We start from the raw sequence: 14,689 nt of genomic DNA on the forward strand, positions 1-14,689 counted from the left end.
TGCACGTTATTTTAGTTGGTTTTCCATCTGTTGGAAATTGATTTCAAACTGAAATTCAGGGTATTAAGTATTATTATAAAATAGAGACTTTGCTGGTTTTTTAGAAGCAGAAAGATCATCTTTGTCATCTCACTGTTAGTTGAACGAGCAGAGCAGGTAATGGTTATAGGAAGCTGCCTTTGTAAGTGGACATTTGTAAAGGGAGGGGGGTTTCACAGACATCTTGTGGTACTTAAAGGAAGCCTAAAAAGTCCCATTTCCAATTCTGGAGAAGAGTTTACTGGTAAAGATACAGTTGTGTCCCAGTCCTTTCTTTTGCCCTGGTTACCTAAACTGGTTCCTCTTCTGTTTGCTGAAGTATCGTCCTCTAGGCTTTTCCTCCAAGTTTCCATTTTCTGCTCAGCTTTTTTTTTTTTCCGTTTTCCCACATGTCCAAATCTACTATTGCTGCAGTTAGCATTCTGATATTTTTCTGTCTCGTGGTCTGTTTTCTTTATTCTTTTTGTTAGATGAGGTTTGCACGTTCCTCTATGTTGACCTGAATCCCAGAACTGAGAGGTAAAAAGATGGGACACAGAGCACCGGGATTCAAGGATTAGTGTGTCCTTTTGAACGCCTTTGGACCAATGTATACACTTGTTTATGTGTGCAGTATTGAACAGTGATACTGAGAGGCTGAGCCTTGCTCTGGGCTAGTGGCATCTTTTACAATTTACCAGATTTGTAACGATATTGTGAGCTGCTTTATCTAAAGCAATTGGATATACTTTTTTGTCTGCTGCAAAGGCTTACCTGGCCATATCAAAGTTTGCAGGACTTTGCCTTTAAATTAAAAACATATGCAAAGCTTTCATTCATAAACTAAATAAAAAGAAGAGAATCTTTTGTAAAAGTGCTCAAGTTTCTGTTGTGCCAGGTTGATAATGATGATCCACTGTTCAGGATTTTTATGGTATAACTGGAGACTGCTAGGGAAGAGCTCTCACTCCAGTATAATTTACACTTAAGTTTTATTAGCTAGAGAGTTACTTAGTTTGTTATCTTCTGATCTCTTATAAAATGTAAAACTGCTTTTATCATGTGTCTTGGTAAGCTGTTTGTACATGTCTTCTAAGACAGCTAAGGATTTTTTTTACCTTTAAAATTTATAAAACTTAGGAAAATATAAGTACAGTTTTACGGTTGACTTCAATTGATTAAAGGTCACGCTGAAGCTGAAAGGTTATGTGAATGGAAAGAGACAAAGTTAAAACTCCTGCTTTTGATGTCAGTTGTCTTGTGAAACCTCTGTGTAGGTTACAAGTCTAAATTTAGTGTGTCTGTACAATTTTGAATGTCCTTAAGTTGATTATTCTCAAAAATACAGGAACTTTGGAATTATTTTTCAGTGCAATTAGATTAAGAGGTATATAACCTTACATTAGTATGACTATCCTTGTTGCTAGTGTGACAAGTTTTGCTAGGCATAGGTTTCAGAAACAGAATTAATTTTTGAATGCTGCTTCATATTGTGTGTGTGTTTTCTGGTTGTATTCCTTGCATTAGTATCTGAAGTCCATATATCTCCTGATGTTCTTCTGGAGCGCTCTGTGCCTTCTTCCTGCCTGGTTCCTTCTGACTCATTCAGTTTATCAAGTGATAATGTGGCAACAGCTATTCAAACAGCCAACAATATTATAAAGCCAGCTGTTCTCGAAGAACAGGTAAAACCACAATTTTTGTGTTTCAGTATGAGAACTCGATGTGTTAAATATCTTAGCATTGTATCTTTTCTGTGCAAACTTAGATTGAATTGTCTTTTAAGAGCAAAAGGTCCTTGGATTTCTGTGATACAGACTTTGAAGGAAAATAATTTTTAAATTATGTTTAAATTCTATAACTGGGAGACACCATACTACTTTGGTATGGACTGCAAAAGAGATAATTGTGTTAAAGAGTTATTAAAAGTTAAAAGCACGCTGATAGCGCTAGGCATGAAAGTAGGAAGCAACAGTAGGAATGTTCTCTAAAAAAATTGTTACGTTAAAGCTATAAAGACTACAGCTATAATTATGTTTTTCTCAAGTGGTTTTAGGATTAGAGAATTAAGCTTTAATCTTTACTTAATTAGAATTAATTTTAGTTTTATTTTTTATTATATTCTACTTTATTTTTTCCTCCCGTTACTTTTAAAGTTGATTTTTTAATTTTTTTTTTTTTGTGATCTGGCAGAGTCCTAGTTGTGCAATCATGTTCTCTCCTTGTGACTGCAATACTGCTGAGAACTGATCTTAGCTTCGTTTTGGAGGGTGAAAGTGTTCAGTTTTTAACTAAACGATTAGGTGAGCAAGGAAGGGAAAATAATTTCTTCCTGGAGTTTAGCAGAGGAATGCTAGATTGCTGTGGACGAGAATTCAGTTTACCCTCTGAAGTGAATTTTTATTGAGATTGATTGCAGTGACGCCTATTTGAACAAGTTTATTCATTGTAAAGTTCCTTGTTTCAGGATGCATAATAGTATATAATTGAATTAGAAAGTGCTCGTCTCTTTCTCTGAAGCCGTCAATATTTTGGAGTGGTTTGTGACCCTCCTGTTTTCAGCACTTACTTGGTTAATTATTCTTCAGGTAGTCTCATCAAGTCCTAGGGCTACTCATGGTGAAGGTTGAATTTCATGATTAAGTCAAATTTCCATAATCTGACCATTTAAATGCATTTCTCTAGAGCTATTTAAACAAATTGTACAAAATACTTGTTTTGACTAAACTGACTCTTATTGGTTTTCCTTTTAGCAACATCTGTATGTTCACACTTCCAGAAAGACTGTGGCTAATACAGCTCCGGTAGTTCAGTCTTACTAATGAATTAGTAACTGTTTTGTATTTGTTCCCAGGCTAATGTTCTGGGGAAAGCCTATAAAAAGCGAAGAAGAGATGTGCCCAGATGCAAATGATATGAGAGAAATTTTCTTAGAAATCCAAAAGTTGTGTTTTTTTTTTTCTTGAGAGGGGAGAGTGTTTGTTTTCTTTTTTGACTGATGCCAGCCAGGGTCATTTTCTGTGTTGAAAACTCTTCATCTGCCTCTTTGACAATGTTTTGATACATAAATTTTTATTCCTGGCAGGATGATCAAAATATGCTTTTCTTCAGCCACAACACATCCTACCCTTTTTGATTTTGGCTGACACTGAAATGTGAATAGCCTGTATCCTTCCTTGTTTGACCCAGGCCAGCAATTTTAGCTTGTGTATTCTCTGGAAAGAAAACTTTGGATATTCCAAAATACTAAGGCTTAGGTGTATTTTTTTAAAACTACAAAGTCATTTGGTTAGGTAATCTTACTAAAAATAAGATATACACTTTATTACTTCTGAATAACTATGTGTGCAAATTCTGGTTGTAGGCCATGTTTCCGTTTTTCTCATCTTGTTCTGGTCAGCTACTGACAGACACATGGTTCCATAAATTCTCTGTTTAATGCAGGAAATGCAAACTAAAGAATGCAACATTAGCAAGCGTTACTAAACACTTGCTTGTTGTTGAGAGGAGGTCCTTTAACATTATTTTGAAATGGAGATCAGACTTTGCACTTTTGGATGAAACTAAAGGAAAATGGTGGGCATAAAACTAATATAAAATATTCTTACACCTGTTAAAAGAGGATATTGGGAGAACTGTATTCTTCTATAACTGTATCTCCAGAACCTTTTGAGGATTTGTGTTAAATAAACCTCAACATTTCAGGTTCCAACATCACAATTTTTGGCAGTGCCAGACTCTAATCTTGAGTAGTACTCAGAAGTACAATTAGCACATCTAGCTTCTCTTTGCTTCTTACAGAAGGGGAATTCAGAGCACAAATTGCCGTTTTCTCTGTAGCTGTTTTGTCTACTGGACCTTTTGTATCCATGTACAGTCAAGATCTCAGCTATTTTTGTTTCCTTCTTTCATTGAATCCTTTGAGAGATATTTATTGAAAAATAATGTATTTAAGTGTCTGTTTGGAATAAAAGGTATTAAGGGAATGGATAAATCAGGTCAGTCAAACCTCTTTTAATAAACACATTGAGATGTTTCTTTCACCACCCCTCCCCAAATCTCAAGTGCTCTTGGCTCTCAAATTGTTGTTGAAAAAGTGGCAGCTGAAATTAATTTACCAGCTTCTTCCTTTGAAGTTCCTTTGCTGTGATATAAACAAGTTTTTGACTTTTTCTTTTTTTTAAGAAGGGGAAAAAAAAGCTTTGGCTTTTGTTAATTATACCACAAAATATTTTAAACCTCACTTAATTTATTTTCGTGCTTTTCTGAAAATATGGGCTTATTATCAGTGTTTCATCTGTTTGGGTTGTGTATTCTAGAAGCCTCCATCTCAGTTTTTGTACTTCTACAGTTCACTGAAATAGCATTAACTAAATGTTGTAGACATGTCCCAATTACTCTTATTCTGTTGGTCTAGCCTCAAGATGAGATATTTATTTTAGCGCAAAAGATTTGTATTCCCTTTCCATGGCTACTGTTTGCAGTCTGCATTGGGTGAAAACATTGAGTGCCCAATCCAAGGAGAGTTTATTTCCCTGTAAGCCTGATGCTTTGAGACAGATGATTCAGTTTTACTTCTGTCTCTTCTCGCCTCTTTTGAGTATTTTGACCTCATTGGAAACCGAGGTATCTGTTCCATCCTCCTTCTTAAAGCCTTCTCCTTAAGTATTCTTGAAAAGCAGCTGAGATCGAAAGGATTGATGTGAATCCATCTAGAATTACTAGCTACTGTTCCACTGTTGGAGCTTTCTTTTTGGCCAGCACATCCTACATATGAGAGTTTGCGTGGCCAGTTTCAGAGAAGTGTGGTTTCAAAAATGTAACCTTAGTATTTACAGTTCTTAAGTTCTGTAATGTCATCTGGAAATGAAATTCTACTTGACTGGAATGTTAAATTTCCTTTACCATTTTGTTTTTTGTATGAATTAGATTCAAGCAGATATTCCAGTTGCCTCTTTGAATGCGGTCGAAGACAAGACTTTGGTTACATCACCTATTGCTTTGGTTGATGCTGAGACACAGAGAACAAATGAACCAAAGAGCTACCTTCAACAAGCTGTTGCAAACCTAGAAATCAAGCTTTGCACTGCTGAAGAAGAAAAATTAAAAATTAAAAAGGTATGAATAGTTTTTTTAATGAAAGTGTTTGGTATTTACATAGGATTTAAGTATAGTGGGAACTGGTAGTGATTTGCAATGCATTTTTTGTAGCCAAATTCCAGATAAATAGACCCAATTTAGCCAAAATACTTTTTTTTTTTTTAACATGTCTGATGTCTATTTTAGGCAGAATTTTTCTAAAGTTTCAGGAAAAAAATTATTTTTTTCCTGGAGGGGAAAAACAAACAAATAAACAAAAGACAAGTTTTCTTAGCATGGAGCCGTGTGTTTAGATGGTGTAGTGATTGCCCCATGTTTTGGGAGTGAGTGTGTGGTCACTGAAGTTGAAAATGCCTTTGGCTATCTGTATGAACATAATACATCACATTATTTTTTTTTTTTTTTTCCTGGCAGCTCTGGTAACTAAATTCTTCATATTCCTTCTGACCTGAATATGAAACAGGGCTATGCCTGTAGTTATGTGTCTGAGTTAGCAAAAGGTCACTGAGGCATGGGAGAATAAGTTAAACTTCTGCTATTCTTAATACCGTTCTTTGATAGCTATCAAGGTGTGCTCAGGAAGGAGGAAATGGCTTGTTGGAAATGAAAATGAGGATTAGTATCTAGAGCCAAAGATGAAGAGATCAGTTTCTATCTCTACAGTTGAATCAAAGCCTTTGAATCTCGAGAACTGTTTTTATTATTTCATCCAAAAGCAGGATTGAACTAAGCAGACCTGCTCTTTCTGTCCTCCTTCTGACCCTCTCAGTTGGGCCTTTGTTTGAATAGCTGTACAGTGATCTGGCAGGTCATTTGTTTCTATACTGGCTTCCTGCATGGCTGCAGAAATAGTTGTTCTTGAGCAACTGAAAGGGTGCCAACAGCTTATGTATAATAGAAATTAGTTTGGTAGGAGCAACAGCTGCATTAAAAAAAAAATTATAATTATTTGCTACACAAAGAGCTAAAGATTTTTAAGTTTATTCTCATTAGTGTCATTCTCCTTCCTCTTTATTGGCTCAGATTGGGCAGGCTTCTAGACTGGCTCTCTGCAAGATCACACAATATTTTAAAATTTTATTAATTTTGGAGATGTAGGGCTGTATGTAATGAGATTTCTGCCTTTTTAGTGAAGCCATTTGCTATAAGTACATTTAATATGCTGCTTTTCAAATGCAGAAAGGCAAAACAAGCTATTAAAAATATGGAAATAATTAAAATAGAATAGTTCCAGTTGGAAGGGACCTACAACAATCACCTGGTCCAACTGCCTGAGCACTTCAGGGCTCACCAAAAGTTAAGGTTAAGGGCATTGTCCAAATGACTCTTAAACAGTGATGGGTTTGGGGCGTCCACCACCTCCCTAGGAAGCCTGGTCCAGTGTTTGGAGACACTCTCAGTAAAGAAATGCTTCCTAATGTCCAGTCTGAACCTCCCCTGCTGCAGTTTTGAACCATTCCCACATGTCCTGGCACTGGATCCCAAGGAGAGGAGCTCAGCACCCCCCTGTCCACTTCCCCTCCCGAGGAAGCTGTAGAGAGTGATGAGGTCGTCCCTCAGCCTCCTCCAAACTAGACAAGCCCAGTGACCTTAGCTACTTCTCATAGGACACGCCTTCCAGGACATGCCTTTGGTTTTAAATACCTTGTACTTCTTGAAAATATTGTCTCAATTTAAAGACTGCAATCAGAGTTTTCTTGGACAGCCCTTTATCTCGGTGTATATTATGACAGCAGATGTCATAGTCTTAAGAAATAAAATTAGTTGGAATGATTAATTGAATCTGTATTTTCACAATTTGCAAACGTTTGTAACCTCATGTATTTTGTTTTGTAAACTTCATAGGAATTAGAATATTTACTGGAAAAACATAGTATTCTAGAAATGGATTTCTTGAAGGAAAAAAAAGAAAAAGTCATTTCACATCAAGATCATTACAAGACACTCCAGGTAATTTCTTTCATGTAGCATCTTTTTTTCAGGAGGGTTTTGTATAGAGTATATTTATGTCCAACAAATACTCTGTTAAGTATCTACAGGCCTGCTTCTTTGACTTTGAAGAATTTCTAAGGTCTTTAGCATGACTTTTGACATTAGCAGCAATATAGGTTTAATAGGCCACTTGCGTAAGTACATTATTTTCACAGAATCATCTAGGTTGGAAAGGACCTTGAAGATCATCTCGTCCAACCATTAACCTAGCATTGGCAGTTTCCAGCTGCACCATATCCCTCAGAGCCATGTCAACCCTACTCTTAAACATCTCCAGGGATGGGGACTCCACCACCTCCCTGGGCAGCCCATTCCAACGCCTAACAACCCCTTCTGGAAAGAAATGCTTCCTAATATCCAGTCTAAACCTTCCCTGGCGCAACTTGAGGCCATTCCCTCTTGTCTTATCGCTCATTACTTGGTTAAAGAGGCTCAGGTCACTCATCCTTATTATGATCTATCTCATAGTACAGATGAAAACCACTTTGCACAGTAGATGTGTGTTTAACAGTATGACTTAGCATATTCTAATGTAGCTATAGCCTGTTATTTGTAAAGTATTAGCTGCCTTGAATATGGAATAGTTTGTGTTGCATAATAAAAATCTGTAAACTGTAATGAGGTGCTAGACAATGGAATTGAAATAGCTTCCATTGCGAAAATCAATATTGTTCATTAAATACATGTGTGAAGTTTCACATACAAGACAAATTTTTCACTGAAGTTTTCAGTCTTCTTCCAGTGTTATTGCAGAACAAACTAAATATTACAGACTTGCATCATTTCACAGTTTTCTTGTTGGTAAGTCATCTTCACTTATTTTTTTTGCTGCTGTGGATGGTTTTTAAGTAGCTACTACATTGTCTCCCATTTGTACTTAAGGGTTGCTGTAATAATTTGTATTGAATTCCTGGCTGCAGTACTTCCTAGAACTTATGATAATATCTGATTTTATTTTTTCTTATGTGTGTAACTTCCTACTCAATGAAAGAAATGTTTGCTTAGCTATGATATAAAAATAAGTTTTGCTTAAAAATGTTCTGACTTATGGAGTATCATACTGGCTGAAGTTAATGTTCATCATAAACTCTTTGATAATAGAATTAGTGGATTTTATTTTTTAATACTTTCACGATACTCCTCAAGCAGAAGTATGTAAGTAGTGGAAGTGTTACTGAAGTTCACAAGTACCAGTCTGTCTGTGTCATACCTCTTTGAGTCAGGTACTACAGTTTTCAAGAACGACAATGAAGGGTCATAACCTTTAACTTACTTTGTACAAAAAACTCATGTATTTCCTCTTGTCCTCTGGATATAGCCAGAATCAAATCAGAGAAAAGTGAGTCATGCTTCTAAGATCTGACAGTTAAAATTACTTTCATGAAACTCGAATATTGGATGCCTTCTCTTAGTACAGCTTTTAATGCCAATTCCTTTTGTCTTTCTCTTTTGGCTCCTACAACGTTAGGGTCAACACCTGTGGCCACACACTGAGTAAATCTGGCAGCTACACAGTACAGATGTCTGTCTCACTAGCATTTCTTTTTCCAGTAGAAACAGCTGGTTATTAGTGCTGTTGACTTGAAGAAGCTTAAAAGCAGACTATAATGGTGACTCTGACATAGCTTTGGGAACTCTCAGGATAAGACTTCCAACTGAACTGGTTCTGGCATCCTAAGCTGTAGGTGTGCATTGACTTAATTCCTCTTAAATGAAATTTCTATATTAATATTTGAGTATAATATGTAAAACAAAGGCCTCATGAGGTGGTTCTAACAGCTTTTTACATGAGCATGCATTATTTCATGCACCTTTATAGTTACTAATTAACTGACTTCTGGCATGTGTGAGGAATTCTCAAAAGCTGGTTTGGAGTTAGATCTTTAACAAGGTGATATTTAGATTAGACTTTTTTTTTTTTGTGGAGTCATCGTGCTTAGTTCTGAGACAAGATTTCATCAATCTTTGTCAATTAAGACAGTAATTTATTTTCTTTTCATCTTTTCCTATTTATTTCTACCTCAGTCAGGGTGACAGTTATGTGACCACAGTTTTGTTGTCACAAAATTGTTTCAATAAAATACGCTTTCAGGTTTTTTAAATATAAAAAAAAAATATTTTGAAAGGCAAGGTAGGAACATAAAGCCTATTACAGACGTTTTCTCTGAGTTGGGTTAACATGCTGAAGTGACTTGTGTTCTAGACTACTCGCAAACTTTCTTCATTGTAGGTGTGAAAAAAGCTTTATAGTTAATTTGATAGTACTGAAAATGGAAGCATTGAAGGGGAGCAATAATCACTGTTCCTATTGGGGCGGGGGGGAGGGGGGGCAGAATTCCAAGCCTTTGGTATAGTGTTAGCATTTATCCAATGCATGACAATGGAGTGTTACCGGATTTATGCTTGTGTAAAAGAGAAAAATAAAAAGTTCTGTGTTTCATCTAAATAAAATTAACTTTAAAAATATCAAGACTGAACAGAGCACATAGTATTTTTACATTCTTAATGTTGTTTCCATATGCTACTACAAGAACCAGGGACAGTAAAGGGGCAGCAGTGGGTTCATAAATAGAATAAACAAATTGCTATTAACTAGTATTATAGAGCTGTTTGGATGTTTAATGCAATGGTCTCTTTGAGATCTTGAATTCATACAAGCTGGTAAAATCAGAGTTAGGACTCCCACTTTCCTGCATTGGTGTTTGTAGTATTTAAGAGGCAGAATAATATACTGTAATTCTAACTTCTTTACATACAAAATGTAGCTGAGTTAAAATTGCTGTGGAAAGTATAATTTTAGTTTTCTTGACTTGTATGTAACGTTGCAACTGTAAAGTTGCATAAATGCAATGTTAGCCTCATTCCTTGCTTATGTAGACAGGAAGAAAATGGGTGCAAAGGTATGTCTGATTTTTTTCTTTTTTGTCAGTATATCAGTCTTATTTTTTTCCCTTTTTCGATCACATAGTCGTATATATTCATCTCAACTTGTAACACCTCAGCTCTTCTCTAAATGTGAGGTGTTGCGTATTTTCAAGACATTTAGTGCGAGTAGGTAATACATGTTTTTGACTATAATGTAGAATTAGTGCTCATTTTAATCCTATAAAGCTAAAATTTTGCTGCAGCCCCATTGCAATATCCTGTAGAAATGAATAAATGCTGCATTTTAAAACTACCAAACCCCAATTTGTGATATAATGAAAAACCATTAATAGCTAAATGAATACTCCTGTTTAGTAGGTGATGTTCCCTTATTTGCAAATCAGAGAGGGAACATTTAATTTGAGAAGGGAAAATAGTGCCCGGGTTCTAGCACTCTCAGTAGGAACTTAATTGTTTAGACAGACTGTTTAGCTGATAAGACTTCTGATGTTTGGTCTATCTACAGACAACTGGTTTTGATGATTCACTAAGAACTGGATCATACTTTTCCTTCCCTATTTCTTTGATTTACCACACAGTCACATTTGAAGCAGTACTGCATCACTGCTGGAAAATTCTAGTTGCGGTTATACACATTTTTTCCCATCATCAACCCTTTCTGGAAGTTAAGCAGGCTGTTTTTTTGAAGAACAATATAGTTGATGTGGTGTGATCTTTCTTTTTGAAATAGACTCTTTTTTCTTTTGGCAACTGACATCTCTTCTTCTAACTTAACAAATGTATAGTTGTTTTGAAAGCACCAAAAATGTTTTCTTTTAGAATCCTTTGTTTCTGTTCCACCTATTTTTTTTAGGGAAAGTCTTTTTAAGTTTTTATTGAAAAAGTGACTTTAATATGCTTATTCTATTTAACGATATTCCTGTTGTTGCAAAAAGTCATGATTAAAAATGAATAAACTTAGTACTAATTTCTTTTTGAATGATATTTTTGTGTGTAAAAAAGCAGGTCAGATAGACTCCCTGTTCAAATGATGTTTTAGAAAGGTAAGAGAGGAAGCTTATACTGAAGAAAACATTGCCAGATTTGTATGTAATGATCCAAAGAAACTTCAGTAGATCATGCAGTAACACCTAGCTTGGATTAAATGACATGGTAACCTAAGCACTAGGTATTAGATGTTGTTTCATTTATTTATTTCTGTAACTGTTGATGTTTGGGGATTTTTTTCCTTTGAGTACCTGTGCAAATGCCACATTTAAATTATAAAGCTTCAGGTTATGAGGAAAAGACTTTGTGTAGTTAAGTAAAGATAGAAGGTAAAGCTGAGATTTTGAGCTAGTTTCTTACCTCCTAATTTTAAGGGATGAGTTTATTTTTCTTCTGATCAATATTGCCTGTTAATTTCGGGTTTTTTTATATATTGGACCCATATATTGCCCACATTCATATAAAACAATGCATACTTGGTCATGTCTGTCTCCTTGTTTTTTGAGATGATGCTTTAAAACCTTAAAATACTTTGTAAGGTATGTAAGAATTAAAATTGTATGTTAATATGCAATTTTGCCTTTAAATTAAGTAGAATTGTACAAACAGTGGTTTTGATGTACTTATAATTTAGGACTGAACATAATATGAATCTCAAAAATGTCACCTAATGCATGTAAAATTTGTTTGTGTTCATAAGGTGTTGAAAAAGGGATGTTAAATAATGTAGCTTAATGTGATAATGTCCGATTTTATGTGTATGGATCCTTTTGATTTTTTTCCTTTTTTTTTTTTTGTATTTAAAAGGATGTGTCTGAACTGCTGCCCCGCCTTCATGTAGTTTTTTGCATTCAGAATTGAATTAAGCTTCATAATATTTCATAACATATCTTAAGATATTTGATTTTTGGATTCAATGTCATAGTAATCTCAATATTAATGAAATAAATGGCTGAATAAGTAAATACTACCTCTAGTGGTTACATGCTAAACTTCCTATAATGAAAAAAATTTCTCTTGGAGGAGAGTTGGCATTACCTTTTTGCGATTCCAAGAACAAGAAAGAAAATAACTAATTTTGTCCTGATGATGGCAAAATTCAGTTTTGCAATGATGACAGAAGATGTTCCAAAGTCGGGATGTTGGTTGCTGAGAAGGGTAAAGCAGCTTTGGACAGCTGTGGTTTTGAGGGATGAAAGTTCAGTGATGTTCCAAGAAAGGGAGGGAGGACAGCAGTTAAAAGTGAATAGAAGATGCTAATAGGGATTGAGGAGTGGGAAGTTAATCGTAGATATCGCCCCTCCTCACTACTCCCAAACTGATCTTGTCCAAGAAAGGGCTAGGTACTTCTTCCAAGGGACCTTGTCCTGTAAGGGTGATGCCATGTGGTGACGTGTACACAGGATGGCTGGTGTGCTTAGGGCACAGATGACTGTTAGTTACAGGTAACTCTTCTGGTTTGCGCCTTTCCTAAAGCACTTCTTCCTTCTCAGTTCCCTGCACCATTGGATTTTTGCCCCCTCTTCCTTCTCTGTTTTTATTGCTTCTTCTATTTCTCCACTTGTTCCTGACCTTGCTTACCTAATGCATAAACGCAGCCCTTCTGTGCTTTCCATCTGCCTTCACCTCTTCCTTTCTTATCCGGTGTTGACAACTGGGGAGTATAATTTTGCCTCTAATATAGGTGCTTCCCAGCACTTAAGAAGAACAACCACCTTGGGGTCTCTAACTTCCCTGTCCTCTGTATGTTGTTGATACAGGAACGCTGCCCGTTTCTAGTCAGTGCTAGACCTACAATATGTGATCCATCAGCTGCCCGTATTGGGAGGAGTCTCGGTGGCTGAAACCCAAGGACACAAGAGAAATCTGAAATGCACATCTTCCTTGAATAATAAACCTGTTCATGTTGACGATAGGAAGGGATAGAAAGGTGTTGAAGTTTGTGTATTTGGAGTGAACATATGATCCAGAGAGAAAGCTTCCTGTTCTGGAAGACCCCTGTATTATGCTTTTAATGTACATAAGCAATCTTGCCCTTGTATGAACACTTATTTCCTAAAGTAACTTCAAGAAGCAATCTTGAAGTTGGATGTCTAGCAAAACAATCTCTTGGAAGCACTTACAGTTGAAATGACAGGGTGGAATGGTCATGTTTCCTAACGCTAGTTGGCCATATGATGACTAAATTTTGTATCCTGTATTGGAAGATAAACATTTCTCTGGAGGAAGTATTCCCTGTTTGTGAATACTCTAGTAAATATAGTGTACCCCCATGCAAACGGATATATGTCTCTATCCTGTTTTGATAAAGAGACCAATTTTTCTATTTGTGTGGGTAGCTCTTGGGGAAGAAAATAATGATAGTGATGGAAGATAACATCCAAGAATTTGTCTGTTGCCATTATACTGAACCTAAAGTACAGCATGGGTAATCATGCTCTTTCTTCAAACTTCAATTCACCTTTGACATTAATTTTGATCATTTTGACTGCAAAGGTTATCTCCATTCCAGACAAACTGATGAAGCAGGGGCTGACACATTTACTTCTGTTTGCAAGCTAAGTATACCTTGATGTGTTTTACTACAACAAATATGTGAACTTGGTGATTGAAGGGAAGAAATTATTTATGCTTTTCTGAGATGTTTTCTCCCCAGCATCTCTATATAAACTTAAGAGAAAAGTTATTGTTTTCCTTTACTGAAAGGTGATAGTGTAGAAGAATGCTTATAGGGAAAAAAGAAACATAGCTGTAGCCTGTTTTGTGCTATAGTTTCAATTAGATTTTAAATAATTTCACCTTAACTTCAGATTGGAGAAGGAGGGTTGAAAATATGGACTGAGCCATAGGTCGTGAAACATATTTTCTCTTCTTGAGCTGGCTCTGGAGATTTAGGGGTGACTGACATCTCTGGATTGTCTAAACAGCAAAAATACCATACTGCTTTGCTGTGTTTCCTATTTGTGTTTCTGAACTACTGAAGTAGGTTAAACATAACTGCTTCTATGCTTGCACACGAGCTGTGTTGAACCGGTTTAATGACCATTTCAGTTTTGCCTTACATGGACACTAGAAATAACATAGGGAATTTTAATATAATCTACCTGGGACTTTAAATGGGAATTGATTAGCTAATTCACACAAGAACTTTCATAAATCTCTCAAATCTGAAAATGTCTTGTATCTCTTAATGGAAACTGCAGACTTACAGTTGGCTCAGAGTCTTTGGCCTGGAGTAAATGATATCTGGTGTATTGCTGTGACTGATTGCTGCTTTTGATTGCAACATTAGCTGTAAAGCAGACATGTAAGCTCAGTGCTACTTTGTTTAATTAATAAATATGAGTCAAAAGGTGAGTCACAGAAAGCATCTGATGGTATTTGACAGTTATGTCAATGGTATATTTTTCCTATGACGCTTTATAGTGAGCTTTTTGCTTCCCTTATATATCAGTTCTTAGTTTGAAAAATACTGTTCTAAAATTAATTGTGACAAAGTAGAAAAAATCCATCTGAAACATTTATTTCATTCACAGAATCATTGCAGTTGGAAGGGACCTCTCGAGATATGGTTGCCACAACATTCTTGCCTCAAAATTGGAGAGATACAGATTTGATGTATGGACTATCAGATTCATAAGGAATTGGCTGGATGACCGTATCCAAAGAGTTACAGTTCAATGTTCAAATGGAAACCAGTAACAAG

The 14,689-nt window shown here is 35.8% G+C and overlaps 1 protein-coding gene across 6 annotated transcripts in view; it reads left to right on the plus strand.

The window, feature by feature from the left end:
* Nucleotides 1–14,689, plus strand: part of CCDC91 (coiled-coil domain containing 91) — a 152,547-nt gene that overhangs the window by 36,268 nt on the left and 101,590 nt on the right. For all 6 annotated transcript variants that reach the window (XM_074825683.1, XM_074825681.1, XM_074825679.1 and 3 more), the window contains 3 exons: nt 1,546–1,703; nt 4,948–5,136; nt 6,964–7,068. In XM_074825683.1, the coding sequence (XP_074681784.1) occupies nt 1,546–1,703; nt 4,948–5,136; nt 6,964–7,068 (452 nt within the window). The remainder of the gene's footprint in view (nt 1–1,545; nt 1,704–4,947; nt 5,137–6,963; nt 7,069–14,689) is intronic.

Source organism: Strix aluco, chromosome 5 (assembly GCF_031877795.1).
Source record: "Strix aluco isolate bStrAlu1 chromosome 5, bStrAlu1.hap1, whole genome shotgun sequence".
NCBI lineage: Eukaryota > Metazoa > Chordata > Aves > Strigiformes > Strigidae > Strix > Strix aluco.